Below are 19,944 nucleotides of genomic sequence, written 5' to 3' on the forward strand. Positions count from 1 at the left end.
CACCATGTCAGGGCTGTCAGCTTAAACTATCTTGTACATACGGTCTGAATTTTTTTGCCAAACTCCCAGTGATACATGGAAAAAGACTTTCTTTCATTGCTTTCCTTTTTTAACTGGTTTTCTCTTTAGCCTTCCTCCAATGGCTTGAAGTTTCTGGTTTGTTTTTGTGGCTAGCCAGATGCATGACGGATCTGTAGACTTCATTAGTACTAAGGTCTTAATCAGTGAAGCTGTCCCTCTCCAGCTCTGATTTTCTAATGTTTCACAGAAGTCCTCAGCATTACTTGGTGCAAGTGGAACTTGCTTCAGTGTTATCCATGGGCAGTGTTATTAGTAATTAGGAAAAACAAGCTACTGCACAAAAACCGTAAAGAAACAGGAAATTTTCTTGCTGTGATTGTTGTAACAAATGTTGCATTCTGCCCCTGTCCTCCTCCCCACTCTAAACAACTCATTTTAAGCTTTGGTCTATCTTCAAAATTTTGTCTCATTAGCTCAGGGTCGGTTTAATATGAAGACTAATTAATTTGGAAAACAAGCCATTCTGGTTCTTTAATTTCTCAATTTGAAGCCCTGTATCTCTTTAGCCCTAAGCATTGATTTTGATTGGCCTGAAGAGTATATCTCAAGCCAAGAATAAATTAAAACACTTTCCTTGACTGATGATAAACATGATTTTAACACTCAAATGTTGCTCTTTGTGCCTCATATGAAATTACAGTCATGTTTAAAACAGCTTAAAAGAGAGAGGCACATTTATAGCCTTACTTGATAAACTGATGGATGTCAAAGCTAACATTAGTAGAGCAGCTTTGAATTGGCTGTGCTGTGCACATCTATTGCTTAATTATGCAGCAGCATGCTTTACTTCCTTTGTGGCACTTGGTACCTGGGTAGAGTTGCTGTTCAGGAAATCATGCAACCATTTAACATTCTTTTATTCAATTTCTAATACATGCTCCTTAAACTCTATTTACTTTCAAACTGAATATAGAATTATAACTTCTAATGTCTTTCCAGAGTACCTATCACTATCATATTTTGAGTTGAAGATACTGATAAAAATAATGTTCACAGCACCTTTGTAAGGTAAAAAAGGCAATTAGAAATAAAGCATGTGAAGATTAAAAAAACACCTGCACAGCTATTGAATTTGGATTATTGAATATTAAATTTGGTTTACTGAACTGAAGCATTTTCTGTCTCATTCTTGCACTGATTTTTACTGCAGTTCATCTTCAAAGAATCCACAGGCATTTAGTCATCCATTTACATCACCTCTGGGAGATAGTCTGTTTCTCCCATCAGTATCATCTTAGTCAGTGTGATAAGATGCATGGAGACCATATTCAGCTATACTAAAAAATATGTTTTAATTATGCCTTGTGCAAGATCAGGTAGGTAGGATGGGCTTGTTCCGTAAGAAACGAATTGAGAGATCCCTTAATAGCAGCATCCCTCCAGTCATTGTCAGTCTGAAAGATGTTCTGATGGAAGTGTCAATTTTTTTTCCTGTAGGCCTGCAAATGGAAATAAATTAAATAAATAGTTACTTGATCTGATTGCAGATTTGGTCTCGTAGAAGGTTTTGTTAAGTGGCACCATGGCAGAGCATACACAGAACAGACAGCAAATTTATAAGCTTTGAGCAATCTGTCTGTAGCAAGCTTCTAAAGAAAGAATGGGCATTTTTCTTGTAGCTAAAAGATAGTTGCACTTAAACAGATTTTACAAGGACATGGAAATAACTGATTTCAGGCATTTCAGATTTCATGCTAATAGGCTGTGATGGTATTACATTAAAAAAATAACAGAGAGAGAGAAAGGAATGTGAAGGGTTTGTGTTTTGCTCAAGAAGGAGTTGTTGTCAAGAAGTTGACTTTAACTTTGTCTAAAACTTTTGAAGAATTAGAAACCAGCTCAAATCTGTTCCTTCAGCTCCTCTCCACTGCACATGAGACAGTAGCTTCTTTTCAAGCCATTCGTTGCTGTTAACTGGCCTCTGCCCCCCTTTTCTGATCTTGTGTGTGGTGGGAACAGGCTTTCAGATTTAGAGAAAGGAAGAGAAAGTGTTTTCTTTACAGTTGTGCTTTAGTTGTGCTGTTTCAGGGTGCTCCCTCTTTCATCTCTTCTGTTGGATTTAGGTGCATGTTCAATGATCTCATTCCCCACTTGGTTTTGTGTTTGGATCATTTTACACGTGGGCCTTATGTAAGGCTATAGATTTGGCTGTGAAGGCCTGAAATGTGAGCAAACTGTTGAAGGCTTTCTGGCTTTGCTCCAGACAGGTTATTAGTAAAGTGAGGGATAGCACAGGTGAATCCTAGGAAACTTTGAAAGGTGTCATTTGGTACAGAAGTCCTGCTCAGTAAAGTCTTGACAGCCAGGTTCTGGAGGAAATTGGATTTCCTTTGGCCAACTTCAGAGTACATAAAATCCACATGCTGTGCCTTACAGGTGTATGTTTTGCAGACTTCAGTGTGAGGCACATTGTTGAGCATTTATCAATCAGTAATTGAATGTAAACTGGCCTGCCTAATTTCATCCCAGTCTAAAAGATTTTTTGCAAGTTACTGAATATTCTGTATGTGCAGAATTACAGCATTTCAAATCATACTCTAAAATGTTATGGGTTTAGTATACTTAGAGGAGCTCTCACAATCTCTGAAATTTGGGAAAAGATACATTGTGTGCCCTTGTCAGTGCTTTCTAAATTCACCAGGGATGATAAGCAGCTCTACTGATTTTTTAGGTTGCCTAAAACACTGCCATGTTACAGGCCTTTAAGTCTTCCTCACTGGTGGTTGTTTTTTCTTCAGCTTTGCTGCTTTATTTTTGTTGATAATAAAACAAATTATATGTGTGCTCCATAAGTTTTAACTGAACCACTATGATCTGGAGTTACTTTTTATTAGTGGTTTTCTGTGGCTGACTTGTATTTTGTGTTCACTTCTTTATGCAATTACTGTTTCTTTTTCCTTCTCAGTGTCCCCTCAGTTGTTGCTACGCTTCCTATAGCATGGTGTTCTTATCCTGATTTCCTATGGAATTTCTTCTCTTCTAGAACAAGTTTAAATGCCATCTAAAACCCAGTTATAGTGTGACAGACTCCCACTGAACCACAAACAACAGTGATTTTGCTGCTTTTGACATTGTTTCATTTGAGAGCAATGGCTGCTATTTTTCTTAAACTTCCCAATTATATTGAGCATTTGAAAACTCTCAACTCATGCACTGTAAAGCCTGCACACTCTTAAGCTATCTTGTCTTTAAGTGCCATATTTCACTGGTTTACATTTGTCTTGTATAGATTAGAGAAGAGAACCTTGTCTCTGTCCAGGATTTTTCTAGAGAGCATCCTAGTAAGAATTTAGCATGATGGAGACTTTTGGAGACAACAGAAATAAAAATGCCATGTATTTGCCTAATTCTTGTCTGATGTTATCTCTTCTGATCTTTGTAAACCCAGAAAATTTGTTTTAAAATCTTCTAGAGCTCTCCTGAATATATTTTTCTTTCTACAGCTGTAAATGCTCTGCTGCAACAGTTCCTAGTTTTATACTGACTTTGTCTATTCCTAGAAATATGTTACCTATTCTTTTATCTTGCATGCCAAGATTAAGGAAAGGGTTGGGTTTTTTCCATCCGCTTCTGTTTATAAATTCTAGTAGCCAACCTATGTGTTCTCAGTTGTAAAGATTTGGTCATTATTATAAAATGATCTGTGGCTTTGTGTCTTTTGACCAACCAGGAGTTTTCACACCTTGAGAAAATGTACTTAGCCTCTGCAAAATGTACTCAGCCACCTTTTTTTCTCTTGTTTTGGGCTTTGCCCCAGCATTGTAATTGGAGCTAGCCTCATAGGGTACACTTTCTAATTCCACCTATGGATGTCCTTCCTAATTTTGAGGAACTCACTGTAGGTGTTGCTGTGTTCCTGACACCTGTTTTGGTGGATCCATGGTCCTCGCTGCATATATTGAACACACAGGTTCTGCTTTTGGTTTTCATCCGAGGGCTTGTGAATCCTTGACTGATCCACAGCGGAAAAACACTTAGCATAAATTCTGGCTTATCCAGATCTTTTCTTCTGTTTGATGTGTGCTTTGCATTTGATTTCGCTATATGAGTTAGTAAATTTAGTACAGGTGTGTGCTGGCATAATTTTTACAAGACAAATTGACCTGTGTCTCCTAGTTATGTCATTTTTTGTTTTCTTATTCTGTGGTGAGGCTGGTAAACTCTCACTCTCCACAGGGACATTTTCAGACACTGTTCAATGCTGTGGTTGTTTTATGTTTACAGAGGTATATACTGTTGCTAGGATATCTGATATTAGACCTTCTTTTAATTATTTTTCCCCCCTAAAATTTCAGTTATTGAACATGTTCTATTTTCACCTTAATAACATTTATACACATTTAATATCAAACACGTTTCAGTGATTTTCTGAACTGGAATAAGCCTCTGCTGTTAGTGAGGCATGTGTAGTACTGGCTTCTAATATATCATTCACAAAAGCAAAGTATTTTTTAATCTGAAATCACAGACCCCTTGAAAGAAATCTTTGATGAGAGCACATCTTAATGCAAACCCATAAAAGTCCCTAAGAAAATAAGGAGCTGCCTGTCAGAATCCAAGATATGTTTTCTGTAGGATATCCACAAGTATTACCCTTATGATCAGTCTACATTGACAAAAGAACTGTTGGGCTCTTTGACTCTTTTTGCATTGCCCAAGATACTAATGTGTGCAGTGCTGCATAAGTGATTATACTCCAGTTTATTGTGCTTTGTCTTTGTTAGTACTTGTGCCAAATACCGAACTATTGCAGGACTTAACTGATAGATAGATAGATGCTCAGACTTCAGTTTTAAGGATTAACCTTACAAGAAGCAAGATTTTCTAAATTGTTTAGTTTTAAAATCAGAAAAAATATAGAGGAATTTTTCTTTCTTTTTAATATTGATGTTTGTGTAATATAATACTGTAATAACCATAGTACGTTCATATTTGGTCATGTTTTTTCTTCACAGCGTTATTCAACCTTATACCAGTGGGACTTCGAGTTGTTGCTATCCAGGGTGTGAAGACTGGGTTGTATATAGCCCTAAATGGAGAAGGTTTCCTCTACACATCAGTAAGTACCTTTCTGAGATCTTTTTAGGATGCACAGCTGAAGCTGAAATCTGAACACAGGAATGAGAAGCATATTCACTTCAAGAAGCTCTATAATATCTGTATATATACAGTACACAGGTATATGTGTGTACCCATACATACATGCACTATATCTATAACTGCAAGAAATTACTGCACACTATATATGAAAGTCTACATGTTAGCAGTCCTAAAAAAAACATTCCATACAGATCTTTTTCTGTTTGCCTATACTGGTAATGTGCACTACACTGCATTTATTCTCAATGTAATTCTCCAGAAGTTTTAAATAAAGACTTGCAGTTGTTTTCTTAGTGATTTGTTGATCAGCATACAAAAGCTGCTTCAACAGTTACTTCTATTGATAAGACTGACAAGGGTAACTTTCATCTAAAAAGTCATTAACAGCCTTAGTTTATCACCATAATTGTGTAATTGTATGCTTAGCATTATTGATTATTTTTTTAAATAGAGGGTTCTGTGGGGGATTCTTTTCTTTGTAGAATAATAAAAAAATAAGAAAAAAGTCTTCTGAGTCACAAAGAAGACTGCTGGATAAAGTGATTGAAAAGTCCTTAGGTTGGTTAAGATATTCCAAACGATTTAATGCTAATCACTCAGAGTGTTGTTGTGAATATAAAAATCCTCAGTTTTGTGTAGATTGTCTTAACCTCTTTTGAAAGGCAAGCAGACTTTAATATGAACAGGCATTTCTGTCAGGTATTAACAAGGTGGCTTAAAGGATTTTTCATTACTATAGATTTATTGTTGTCTGTGTTGAATTTGTTTACGTAGAGCTTTTTCCATTTTTTACGTCGTGTGGTTCCTAATTCTCCACTGATTTACAACAGACTGCTTTGTTTTAAATGTTCATTAAAAGGAAAATGGACAGATTAGGTTTCTGACACCCTAAGGGAAATTATTCTGTTTGTTTCAAATTTACAATTGTCTTGGAAGAGCTAATTAGGAGGGAAGAAAATGGAACTAATCTTGAATGTCAATGTCAGGACAAAGAAAATTTCTCCTCATAGAATGTATGTTGGAAACTCCAGCACTATGATCTGAACCAGCTATTTTTGTATCTTCAAAATTAAATAAATCACAGGAAAACATTCAATATTTGTTGCCATAAGGAAGAAACCTAGAACAGAAAACAGAGGTTTTAGAGAAAATGCACTGCTGACATCCCAGATCCATCATTTCATGTGGGGAGTTCATTTCAGTACAGTGGTGTGAATAGCATATTTTTGAATGTGTTGTTATAGCTAAGAGTACATCCTTGACCAGCACTGTTTCTGAAGTGACTTAATAGTTTCCTGATGAGTGAGATTGCAGAGGGAGAGCCCCCACCTGAATGAATTTGTCACGATTATGCTTACTGTTCTGGAAGTGGTCCAAGTTTAATGAATACTGTCATCTGGAGAAGGGAAAGGAGTGGCAAGTACAAGACAAAATAAGAAGAGATGGCTGGATCTAAACTTTGAATAGATGCGAACCTGACCTTTAGAACATCCTCAGGTTTAATAAGATACTTCTGTTACTCCAGTGGGAATCTGAATTACTGTGTTCCTATGTCATCTTTTTGAGCAACAAAACTTAGAGTGTGGTCAAGTGTCCTGGACATAAATAAATTACTATGTGTAAAGAAGATACAGTCTACATGCTTAGTCTTTTGCAGGACTGCATATTTTTCATTGCCACGACTGGCAAGATTTTTGGACTCAGTGACTTCATATATCCCTGTGATTATTTGCAACTTGTTCAATACTTAACGGTTTTTGTTCTGTGAATGGTGTTCTTTTTTGAGTGTGTCTTACTTAAATTTCTTCAGTCTTGCAGTATTATCACTTTACCTTGTGTGAGGTGAGGAAACAAATGTTTGTTGAATATAACACTTCCTCTTCCTCACGAGGAGAATAAAAGTTGAGCAGCCTGTTGAGAAAGAGACGCAACACATTAGAAAACTCAACTGAAGCCTTTATTTTGGTATGTCTATGAAATATTTTTCAACTACATTTTTGTCAAGTTGAAGAATAGTTATATTGGATCATCTGATGCAAATCTAAAGGCAGTGATTTCCAAATATCAGTGTTGTAGTGCAGGTTTGATTGTTCTGTGTTGATGCATTGAAAGCATTGACAATACATTTTTGTCTTAGCGATTGCCTGCTTTCAGCTTAGAGACTAAAGCATTTGAAAATAAGACAAAGCATCAGAGAGAAGTGTGTCTTCTCCCTGAGGATCAAGAAGAATAATACAGACAGAATAATAATACTGTCATTTATAGAAAGATATTTTTAACCAATCACTTCCTACTACTATTTTGTTGGTGGATCTCTTTTGCCTCTTTGTCAGGGCTGTGTATTTGTTGCACCTAAATGCAGAACCTGTGAATTATATTTCATATGGTTTTCCTTTGGCTGTTTGGGGGAGGATGAGATAAAAATGTTTTCTAAGTTTCATATGCCAACTGTCATTAAAAATGCAGGCCTCATAATGGAAATACAAGTTAGAATTTATATATATTTAGATATATGAACAATTTCTTATAAACATGCAAAAGCAGTGAAAGCATGCACTACAGACTAAGTAGCCTTTAGAAAGAAGGTTGATACCAATGTTCTGTATAATCCTTCTTTGCAGAATACCTCAGTGTCCCTTTTTCCACTTACAGGATATGAAAACTGTAGCTTGGGAGTTGATGCCTCCTTTCAGTGACTGAAGTTCTCAATTCTGTTATTTTAGAATCATAGAATCAACCAGGTTGGAAGAGACCTTTGAGCATAAGCTTCACATGATGTTGACTGATTGAGCAACAGCACTGGCAGGAAAGGCATTATGTGTGATCCTGCTTTCTTTGATATGAAGTGTTTGGTGAGAGGAAATAAAGGTAGAGTGGCAGACCAGATTTACATATAGATTATCAAAAGCAGGTTTGATTTGTTTCCTTGCTTTGTTTTTTTTTAAAGAATAATGCTCTAATGGTTGTTTGTGTCAGTTTGGGAGTTTGGATTTTTTTAATTCTGCTCTATTTCACAAAATCATAGAATGGTTTGGAATGATTTGGATTGAAAGGGACCTTAAAATAATCTACTTCCAGCCTCATGTGTAAGGACACCTTCCACTAGATCAAGTTGCTCAAAGCCCCATCAACCTAGTCTTGAAGCTTCCAGACATGTGGCATTCAAAACTTTTTTGGGCAGCCTGTTCCAGTACCTCACCACTGTTATAGTGAAGAATTTAAAATATAAGACTTTTTCAACTAGTTCACAGAACTTGAACATGAAAGAATCATAAAATGGTAAGGGTTGGAAGGGACCTGAATACTATCTAATCCAGTCCTTCTGCCAAAGGAGTATCACTTAGGTCAGGCCACACAGGAACGTGTCTAAGCAGGCTTTGAAAGTCTCTAGCAAAGGAGACTCTCCAAGAATGGGATACTGTTGTAGCAGTACTTTTTTCTTAGAACAGAAGTAGAAGGACAGAAAATTGTGTAGGAAAGTCAATCTCAAGAGCTTTTCATACCTACTTTGCCTGCTGCAGCAGTTGAGATTTATATTCTGTCCTTTGGGGATCGATCAAGTCAGGGTCCCTAACACACACCATCAAAGCCTTGTCAAATACAGGAGAAGCAAAATCTTTAGAGTTTGATAAAGCTTTGCACAATTCCTGAGAGAAAACACTCTCCAAAATTATAACCTTCCTTTTCAATGTATTTGCTACGGTAATTATTTTATCATCATGACTTGTTATTTTCTAACATATAAAATATGAGAACAAGAAGCTTTTCTTTTTCTAGCACTTTTAAGCCCACCTAAACACTATCTATTAAGCTCACCTTTTACAAGGCTTTTGTTTATTACATCCAACTTTATTTCTCTCTGTGTGTGCATATCTACACAGTACTTACTTATGTATATCTATATATATCCGCTCATAATTAAGATACATTTATTTAGTGACAGCTTCCCAGTTCTAGGTGTATGCTAGTGAGCAGTGGAAATTAAAAAAATGCATTGAAATTCGTTTTAGATGGACTGTAAATAATTCAGTAGGTATGAATGGCTTCATCACTGTGAAAGCTAGCTGGAGAAGTTGGATTTTTCCAATGAACCACCCTAGTTACTAGCAAGAACTTTTATGTAATAGTTATGGACTTTTTACATTGATGTCCAAAAATATGCCATACTCCTATCTCCCTTTTGGAAAGAGTAAGCATGATAAGATGTAATTTCCAGGGTTGATCTGTCAAAATCAAAAGGAGTGGAACTGGCGCAATGCACTGAACAAAAATGAGCACAGCTGCAGGGATTCTCCATGGGGAACAGGTATTGCCTGCAGCAGAAAGATGGCAATGCAGTACATGGCCAAAGCTTTTGTTGGCTTTGATGTTAATTTTGGTCAAGTCGTTTTGCAGATGGGTCATTAGTTCAATTTTCAGGGGGGCTGTTTTGCTTCTAGGATTTTCACTGCAGCAGGATGAACTCGAAGCTAAAAACTATGTACTCTATTTTATTATTACTGTTTTCTTAGAGTGAGGATGTGAGACTCCTTCTGTATTAATTAATTTCTCTCAAGAGGTATGTGATCTATCTGGGTGGGATTGAAGTGACCACTGTTTGATTTTTTCATCCTAGGATCAGTTTAGCAGAGTGCTGCCAACACTTAGTGGCTACCAGAGTAAGAGAAAAACAAAAATTAAAATGTAGAAATGAAAAATTTCTTAACTCTAAACCACCTTTACCTGCGTGTGCATTCTTCATGTTTTCATTTTATCCATTACTTCTGCCAGTTTTCTCTGAGACCTGGACAAAACCTGAAAGGGAAAAATAAGCCTGGGATACTGTCAACATCTGATGTTAAAATCATAGGAATTTACTGGATGGTTTCTTAATAAAGCTGAGGAGCAACAGAGATTCTTTAAAAGCCAACTGAGCCTGCAGGGCCATATCTCAACATGGAATCATAGAATCATAGAATCAACCAGGTTGGAAGAGATCTCCAAGATCATCCAGTCCAACCTAGCACCCAGCCTTAGCCAGTCAACTATACTATGGCACTAAGTGCCTCAGCCAGGCTTTTCTTGAACACCTCCAGGGATGGCAACTCCACCACCTGCCTGGGCAGCCCATTCCAATGCCAATCACTCTCTCTGCCAAGAACTTCCTCCTAATATCCAGCCTATACTTCCCCCAGCACAACTTGAGACTGTGTCCCCTTGTTCTATTGCTGGTTGCCTGGCAGAAGAGACCGATCCCCACCTGGCTACAGCCTCCCTTCAGGAAGTTGTAGACAGCAGTGAGGTCTCCCCTGAGCCTCCTCTTCTCCAGGCTAAACACCCCCAGCTCCCTAAGCCTCTTCTCACAGGGTTTGTGTTCCAGGCCTCTCACCAGCTTTGTCGCCCTTCTCTGGACACCTTCCATTACTTCAACATCTCTCTTGAATTGAGGAGCCCAGAACTGGACACAGTACTCAAGGTGTGGCCTGACCAGTGCTGAGTACAGGGGAAGTATAACCTCCCTTGTCCTACTGGCCACATCCTGGTCACCTCTTGCAGTATAGTGCCTGGATGGCATTGTGCACTGTGCCTCCATTCCTCTTCCGTGGCAGTGAGAACCTTGCTGGATATGTGTAGAGTACTGGAGAGATGTGGCTATGTTTTGAGGAGGTCTTACCAAATTTTATAAATATTTCTGAATTAGGGACTGCATACTACTTGTTTTATGAAATGATCTTGTATGATTAAGAAGGTTTGTGTTTGACCTACTATGGTAGGTAATGTCAAGGGTGTTGGAAAGGTGCTGGTTGGGTTAGTACTTCTGCAGCAGTAAGATGACAGTCTGTGTCGTAGCCCTCACAAATGAGAAGAAGTCAGTGTCTGTTACTGGGAAGTGTATTCATTATAATACTCAAGCAACTCTCACCTGAAAGAAAAGCCTTTGAGAGTTTCTCCAGGCATTTCAGCAGTTTCCCAGTACTGATATTTGCACCTCTTTTTTAAGCCCACATAATTTACCTGTCCAAGGACAACAAAAGTGAGCCTCAGGGAGTAAGTAAGATAGGAGCACAGACAGGTACAGCCTGAAAGTGAGTGAGAACTGATGGAATAAATATTTCTAATATCTAAATAAAATTAAAACAAAATAATAAGTTCTGGTAGCCTTTCATAGAGATTTTCTTTGTGCTTTGGAACACTACATGGTGTGTGCAGTCCTTCTGTCCTGGGTTAGGGTGGATCCCTCACCCTGGAGGAATAAACTCACCACAACACAGATTTTTTTTTTTTGAAAGTCAGGGAAGCATGAAATTGTTTTTCTTGTAGTGTAAGTATAACACTATAAAGAGAGATAAACTACTAGAGAAGAGAAAAAAAAATACAATAACCTTAAGGGAGATGGGGGAGAAGTCAAGCGGCGGCAAAGCAGCAAAAGCAGCAGCAGCCAAAACAGCAGCCGGGGAAGATAGGCAGGTGCAGCTCAAGTAGCAGAAGCCAGCAAAAGAGGGGAGAACAAGCTGTGCTTTAGACATTAAGCTCTTGATGCTCCAATGAAATTATATTAACTTACCTATTGTTGCCGTTATATGGCCTATCCCTGGAACGTTCACCTCTCCCCTATGTCTGAGCTAGAAAAAATCAGCTCAAGCGGCCACACCTTTGAAGGTTCAGAGGTGCATAAACACTGAAAATAAACAGAACAGAAGTTTAAACTAGGCAAAACCAAAGAGGAAATGCAGTGTTCTAAAATTCCAAGTTTTTTTACAAGAATAATCAAAAAGAGGTTAATGTGACATTGAGGCAGCACTTTGGGGTTGACTTTGTGTTGTCACAGTGCGATAACGATTGCCCTAGTTTTTGACAGAGATTGTTCCCCATCTTGCAAGGTACTGTAGAAACAGGAATATATCTGTTTAGGGAGGCGTAGACAAATGTGAGCTTGCACTCAGATTTTCACAGCATCACAGTATCATCAGGGCTGGAAGAGACCTCACAGATCATCAAGTCCAGCCCTTTACCACAGAGCTCAAGGCTAGACCATGGCACCAAGTGCCACGTCCAATCCTGCCTTGAACAGCTCCAGGGACGGCGACTCCACCACCTCCCCGGGCAGCCCATTCCAGTGTCCAATGACTCTCTCAGTGAAGAACTTCCTCCTCACCTCCAGCCTAAATCTCCCCTGGCGCAGCCTGAGGCTGTGTCCTCTTGTTCTGGTGCTGGCCACCTGAGAGAAGAGAGCAACCTCCTCCTGGCCACAACCACCCTTCAGGTAGTTGTAGACAGCAATAAGGTCACCCCTGAGCCTCCTCTTCTCCAGGCTAACCAATCCCAGCTCCCTCAGCCTCTCCTCGTAGGGCTGTGCTCAAGGCCTCTCCCCAGCCTCGTCGCCCTTCTCTGGGCACGCTCAAGCATCTCAACATCCCTTTTGTCCTAGTAGTCAGAAGTATACTGAATAACAGAATAAAGTAGATCTTGTTGGTCTTGAGGTGTCTGTGGGTTTGTGAACATCAGAGTGGAGTGCCTCCTTTAATAATATTAGGATCGTTAGGAAACATGATTGTCTTTCATATATCAGCCTTACACATTAGGGTCTTCAGCCTGCACCCACACTCTTACCTCACAGCTTAGACTTCACTAAGGCAAGGATAGGGCTTTATCTGTGTCTTGGGACTACTCTGGAACACTGGAGAGAAAAAAATAGGTGAATTTAATTACGTGAAATCACAGCCTCTGACAAAAAAAAAAAATGAAAACTAGTTTTGTCAATTTGGTATCATTTGGAAGGTGACCTTTATTTACTTCATATAATGAAAGTTTGTTTGAGAGTGGAGTAAATAGCAAATTTCAGGGCTGTGTTCCTCTCTAAGTTGGCTGCATTACTTAAAAGATAAACAAGTTCTGTGTGTTCCAGGAGTAGTTGAAATGCACTGACAGAGAGGAGGAAAACAGCTGCATGGTTTATGCTTATTTATATCTGTGTTTGCAGGTAGATAATTTGTCTATCAAGTTGCCTGCCAAAAATAAATACAGAAAATTGCTAATGTATTTATTTATCAGGAACAACTGATAACAGAGCCCTGCTGTATTGTACAAAACAGTGCCAGATGTTCCTGCTACACAGTGTAGTGGAAAGGGGGTAAAGAATGTGTATTAAGTCTGTGACTTTTTTTCAGTGGGTTAGGTTTTCAATACTTTTTTTGATTGAATGTGCTGAAGCCAAAGTTTTCACATACAAACTAGAGTAAAAAATAGGCATGTGCAGACACATGAGAGTTTGATAGAGCAGGAGGGAAGTGAGAAGGAAAGAAGTGAGTGAAATGAATCTGAAATGAAACTGATAAACAGAAATTTTAAAAAGTGGAGAAGGTTGAGCAGAACAGAGTTGTAGGAAGCTCTGTGATGATAACATAATTGTAGGAATGTTTATGGTGATATCAGCACTGCTTGATGCTTGCATTTATTACTACCTCTCCGAGTCTTCCGTATGCTAAGGCTATTATTTGAACTACACCTCACGAACAATACTAGTTAAACTAAAATGCTCCTTTGAATATTGTAGTGGCTTAAGACTTATAGGAATATTCTCATAAGAGAAATTAGATTATCAGTTATAAAAGATTAATAATCATAGAATCATAGAATCAACCAGGTTGGAAGGGACCTCCAAGATCATCCAGTCCAACCTAGCACCCAGCCCTATCCAATCCTCTAGACCATGGCACTAAGTGCCTCATCCAGGCTTTTCTTGAACACCTCCAGGGATGGTGACTCCACCACCTCCCTGGGCAGCCCATTCCAGTGGCAAATCACTCTCTCTGCCAAGAACTTCCTCCTAACATCCAGCCTAGATTTCCCCTGGCACAACTTGAGACTGTGTCCCCTTGTTCTCTTGATGGTTGCCTGGGAGAAGAGACCAACCCCCACCTGGCTGTGGCCTCCCTTCAGCAATGAGGTCACCTCTGAGCCTCCTCCAGTCTAAACACCCCAGCTCCCTCGGCCTCTCCTCATAGGGATTGTGTATATCATTACTGGTTTGCTAAAAGGAACAAAAAGCTGAAGTACAAACAATTCTTTCCTCTTTGCTTCTAAGCACTCAATTTCTTCACTTCTCTAATATCTTCCACTAACCTTGGCTAACAGATAACATGTAAGCCTTGCTGGTTGTTTTCTGTCTGGGAGAGACAGGATGGCATTGGGTCCCTTCTGGGAATCTTTTCTTTGTCTGGGGGAAAGTTTGGAGTTCTGTATTAATAGTATATAATTGTAAGTACATGTAAATATATTGTGTATATGGGCTTGTAAATGTAACTTTGCTGTAAAGATAGCTTTATCTTACTTCCAAGCTGTCTGAGCTGGTCTGATAAATTTTAACTGGGGACATGTGTAGGGATTTCTCAACCCACTAAAAATATTCAAAAAGATAGTTAGTACTATAGAATATTTTAGTTTGACTTCTTCATCTGTGTCAGTTGTTTTACCCTCCTGTCATTTAAACACTATTCTAGGGGTAATAACAGAGTTTAACTCAAAATTTGCAGTGACATTTCATGCCACCTAAACCAAAGGCATGTCCTGTGGAGTTCATTAATGTCCATGATATCCTTGGCAGCACTTAAGACAATTTTATCTATAACAAACCCTTTAATATTTGCTTAAAATATTTATTTCCTTTGCCATGTTTATTTTTCATAGGCACATGATATATGTATTCTCTCTCCCTGCAACTACAGAAATGTGCATAAATGAAATGAGATTAAAAATCTTCTCTTCCAAGCTTCTTGTCAAACCATGGAAGATCACAAAGTCAGCAGCTGTTGTTGGATATTTTTCAACTAATAATTTTGTGACAGGGAGTAGTAACAGTAGGTAGGCATGTTAAAATGAGGTAATATGATCTCCTGCTTTAGGAAGTAAAGTGATGGAAACAGGCATCTAGAGTAATGCTTTCATCAGTATGTGGCACTGCTTACTGTAGATGCGCTGAAGGAGTCATGCCTCTGAACTCTTCGGCAGTGGTCACAGCCAAAGGCTGAGAATAGGCTTGATGGACCAGCAGCTTAATCTAGTCTGTCAAATCTCTGCTCCTGGCAATTCTATCTCTCATGGCAACCTCCCTGTATTTTTGACCACTGTTGTATTTTTTTACTGTTGCATAAATATGACTACACTTTTCTGGATGTTTCTTCATTCTCAGTTTTGTTGATCTTAGACATTTGGGGCTGTCTGTAATCCTAAGTGTTGAGTACTGTACCTCTATGTATTTTAAAGGTCTCTACATAAGCAGAAACGTGTCTGAAATTTCTGATTTCCTGTTCATTGCATAAAAGTATGAAAAGCAGTTACAAAAGATTTTCAGTCTCAAATTTTAGACAATTATCAGAAACAGATTTCCAAGACAAAACCCTGATACTTCATTCCATTGTTGGTTAACAAATATGGAAAGTACTGAAGAGGGTTGTACATGGAGTTTCTAGTAAGGTTGAATCCTTTTCATAATAAATTTTGTTCTTGTCATGTAAAGAAGATTTCTCAATGTATTGTCAAGATTTTAACTCTATAGAACAGAGCAGCAACAATGAGACATGTGATGCTGTCTGTCACTACTGTAGCTGCATAGTTAATCCACCTTCTATTTTCCAGGAGTATTTTCAAAAGATACATAGCTAGATACCAAGGCAGACAGACAGAAATGTACTATGAGCTTTTAAATATAAAGTCCATTTTAAAATTAATAGTTTCTGGTGGGCTTAAGAATGGCTTTAGTCACATAAAAATGTGTTTTCATTGTGTAAGAAAAGTTCAGTATTGTCTTGCAGAAAGAAATAGTCAAGTGTATATTTTGTTAATTTTTAATATTTTATGTAAAACTTTTAACTATCTGGATCAGAATACTCAGTTTATAACCCATAATGTTAGCAATAAAGAGAAAAATGTTGTGTTTACCTATGTAATTAAAGAAAATTCTACAAGCATCCTATAATTTCAGGGAGCCTGGTAAGACACCTTACATATCCTATAATAAGATGATGTGGTTCTGAGTATGTGAGAATTAATTTATAATTTTACCTTTGCAGCACAATTTTGTGTAGTCTGTAGTCTTTAAGAGTGAACTGTGAAAAAAAAAATCAGTGTATTTAACATGCTATTTTTGTTTGCAAATCTACATGATAGGACGATAAAGCTGGTGAGAGGCCTGGAATACCAACCCTTTGAGGAGGGGCTGAGGGAGCTGGGGTTGTTTAGCCTGGAGAAGAGAAGGCTCAGGAGTGACCTCATTGCTGCCTACAACTACCTGAAGGGAGGGCACAGCCAGGTGGGGGTTGGTCTCTTCTCCCAGACAACCAGCAACAGAACAAGGGAACACAGTCTCAAGTTGTGCCGGGGGAGGTCTAGGCTGGATGTTAGGGGGAAGTTGTTGACAGAGGGAGTGATTGCCATTGGAATGGGCTGCCCAGGGAGGTGGTGGAGTTGCCATCCCTGGAGGTGTTCAAGAAAAGCCTGGATGAGGCACTTAGTGCCATGGTCTAGTTGATTGGATAGGGCTGGGTGCTACGTTGGACTGGATGATCTTGGAGGTCTCTTCCAATCTGGTTGATTCTGTGATTCAATGATAAGATGAGTGAATGATGGTCAGTGATGAACTTATATCCTCAGTAATTTGCCTATGTGCCAGGTTCCCCTGTGGAAAAAAATTGGGATGTTTCAACTTCTTCTTGGTGAGGCAGCTTTATCTGTGGGCTGGCTTTTGCTTGGAAATTTGACCATCTGGGCAAGCCCATTGAAATGCTGTTTTCACATGTCTGGACTAATGACCCTTTACTCTGACCTCTTCCTTACTTGTTGGCACAGCCTATTGATCTGTAGTTTCCCTAGGATATCTGTGGGCTCCTGTCTTGTGTGTGTGTGCTAGCAGGGATGGGGGCTGCAGCTCTCCCTCACTGCATTTTCTGTGGCCAAGAACTAGGCTGTACTCGTGTCATTGCAGAGGTGTGGCAATCTGTGGATGAGTGCATCCACTTGAAGGACTGAGATAATTTCTGAAGCCTTCTGAGTCCTGTGGAACTAAGCCTTTCTGAAGGGGGTAACTTGAGAGCACTTTTTTATCCCTTTAGCTAAATTTGTGGTTAATTATTTACTGATTACTGTTCATTTACAGCATAAATGTCTATGCAAAACTGACTAAAAAACAAGCATCCAGTAACTTACTATGTGTGTGGTTTTAGCAGACATCAAATCTCCTCCTTAGCTTCTCATGACAAATTCCTCAGTCTTCCATTTTTTTTTTGCTGGCCCTTTGCCCTAATAGTGATCCCTGGGGTATTTCCATGGATAGTCTATGGTCATATGTGCCCATTTAGGCAATTATTGCAGACCTTACTGCTTCCTTTTGACACTTCTCTTTGTTGAGTGTGATTCTTCCTTCCCTTCCTATCTTTCCCTCATTTGGGGCACAATTCAGTCACCACAGAAGGAGTTTTAGATGGAGACAAGCAGGTACAGAGTTGCTGAAGTAATGTGTGAGGTTCATCTGTCTTCCTTAGCTGTAGCATGATATAGAACAACACCTAGCAATGGTGGGGCCATTTCTGTCCACAGCTCAGTTTAATTGCATACATCTTTAATCAAATAAAAGTTCCAGTTTCACAGATTTGTGAATTCTGTCTGGATATTGGAGGGCTCCAGAATTATCAGAAGTTGGTCTAATTCTGGTACTAATTACTAATCACATAGATAGCAGGCTTGACACTTTCAAAAATCCCTCTGTCAAGGGTTAAACTGGAAAGAATTATTGTATAATATTTATTCAATGTAGTCCATTCACTGTCAGATGGGAAGCTCTCTTGATTGATTCCTATTGACTTGACAAGGATTCTTGGTTTTTAGCAGACTGCAGATACAGCTTTAGGGGTGTACTGTCTCTCCCTGAAGGTGTCTCAAAAGGAATCATAAATCTGCAGAAAATCAGCAGTCCAACATGAGTCCTTCACTAATAATGTTGGAGTGGGGGTGAGTAGATGGTTCACACCATCATCTTTCAGTTAAATTGTGACAGTTCTCTACATTCCATTCTGCTGATATGTTTGTCACTAAATGTTTTGTAATAAAAAGTGACATGATACCACTACCTAGCAAAACCCTGGACTTAGCTATGCAGGATCTGCAGGAAAACTCTTTAAGTGAAGTGAGAAGCTGAACATTTAATTCCTTCTGCGCACTTGTGGGTTTCTTTTTCCAGTAGCTTATCATGTTGTGGCTTAGCAGGATATTATTTTTTTAGCATTTCCAGATATTTACATTATATTACTTAATCTGTAGATTGTGGCCTGAAAGCTGAAAACAGAGTGTTTCATCATGAGAACGAAATACTGGTACTTTGCATCTTGACGGATGTACACAACTAAGGGCCTAGAGTTTTCCACAAAAGAGATGTGATTGCCTAATTCACCACAGAATTGTTTACTTATTGCAGAATTGCCTAGCAGCTGGTGAATTTTAAAAAGATAGGGAGAGGGTTTTATACCACAGGCACAGAACAAAATATAGCCAACGTCTCAAAAGCATAATATGTTCTCTTTTACATGTCCCTCTTGGCTGGCATCTGATTTCCGTGTTGTGACTTATGTCCCCTAAGCAGTTGTACCCTGTCACATTGCCGTTTGGGCTACAGGCCAAAGCTGAGCGTGGTCCAGATCATCAGGAAAGAGAATAATTTGATGAAAAGATTACTCCTAGAAGTAGCTTAGAAGATGTTAGAAATGCAAGATTGTTTTATCTCTTTGCCAAGCATTGCTGCTATTTCTTCATCAGTGTTTTACATTTTGGGTGAGTGTGGCTTTCTTTAAAAGGAAAAAGGGTTTAATTTCTTTTTAAATGTCAATGAAAAAGTAGTCCTGACCATAATTAACCACATTCTGCAACCCTTATTGGCATTTTTTCTTTATCCCAGAATGTGTTCAGATGCTTCCTACCAAAGGCAGGGCAAGCAGCAAGTTACTGCAATAATGTAGGAGTAGATTGGTCAGAGGAAAAAATAAAGTATAATTAGTCAAGAATAATCTGGAAACACTAGCGCTGTAAATCATTTATGTTCCCAGGGAGATACTAACTGAAAAATGTGTTCTCAGAGGGCTCAGTTGCAGTTGTAATTTCCTACTTTCACAAGTATTACTTTTCCTTTTATAATGGCATAAAATAGTTTTAGACTTGGTAGGAATTTCTCCATTAATTCACATGGGATTGGGAAACATTAAGCTATACTTGAGTAGGTAAGCATCACTGTCATTCACCTTGTTCTTGAACAAAGTATGACAGCAGTAATCTCTTTTTTAAATTCAACACTGTTAGTAAAATGTATATTTAATTTCACTCTGAGCCTCTTGTGTTGGTTTGGTGTTTTTTTCTCTCCCCCTCTGTTTTCTGATGAACTTGTTTTAAGGCATAGGGTAAGATAGCAAGAGGAAGCATTTCATGTTCTTTTTGAGCCCTTACATTGTTCATGAGAGAGACTAAGTTGGCTATTTTCTTTTTGACATTTGAAGATCAGGAAAGTGCCCTTGTCTCTTCATTTTTTACTATCTATTGGCACCAGCAGCCAAGGAGATGAAGGAATCAGCCTTTCAGGCATTGGAAGTGACAACTTCAGGAAGCATCAGATGAGGCAATTCTATCGCCCATTTAGCATTCATTTGAGCATTGAAGGTGGCTAAGAATATCCTTTGAAAACAGAATAGATAAAATTGATATTTACTTACAGGAATTTAGCTGCATCTTTGACAGCTGACAGCATAC

The 19,944-nt window shown here is 38.6% G+C and overlaps 1 protein-coding gene across 10 annotated transcripts in view; it reads left to right on the forward strand.

Moving 5' to 3' along the window:
* Positions 1-19,944, forward strand: part of FGF14 (fibroblast growth factor 14) — a 496,088-nt gene that overhangs the window by 373,220 nt on the left and 102,924 nt on the right. For all 10 annotated transcript variants that reach the window (XM_064143806.1, XM_064143809.1, XM_064143815.1 and 7 more), the window contains one exon: positions 5,037-5,140. In XM_064143806.1, the coding sequence (XP_063999876.1) occupies positions 5,037-5,140 (104 nt within the window). The remainder of the gene's footprint in view (positions 1-5,036; positions 5,141-19,944) is intronic.

Source organism: Pogoniulus pusillus, chromosome 5 (assembly GCF_015220805.1).
Source record: "Pogoniulus pusillus isolate bPogPus1 chromosome 5, bPogPus1.pri, whole genome shotgun sequence".
Classification (NCBI taxonomy): domain Eukaryota; kingdom Metazoa; phylum Chordata; class Aves; order Piciformes; family Lybiidae; genus Pogoniulus; species Pogoniulus pusillus.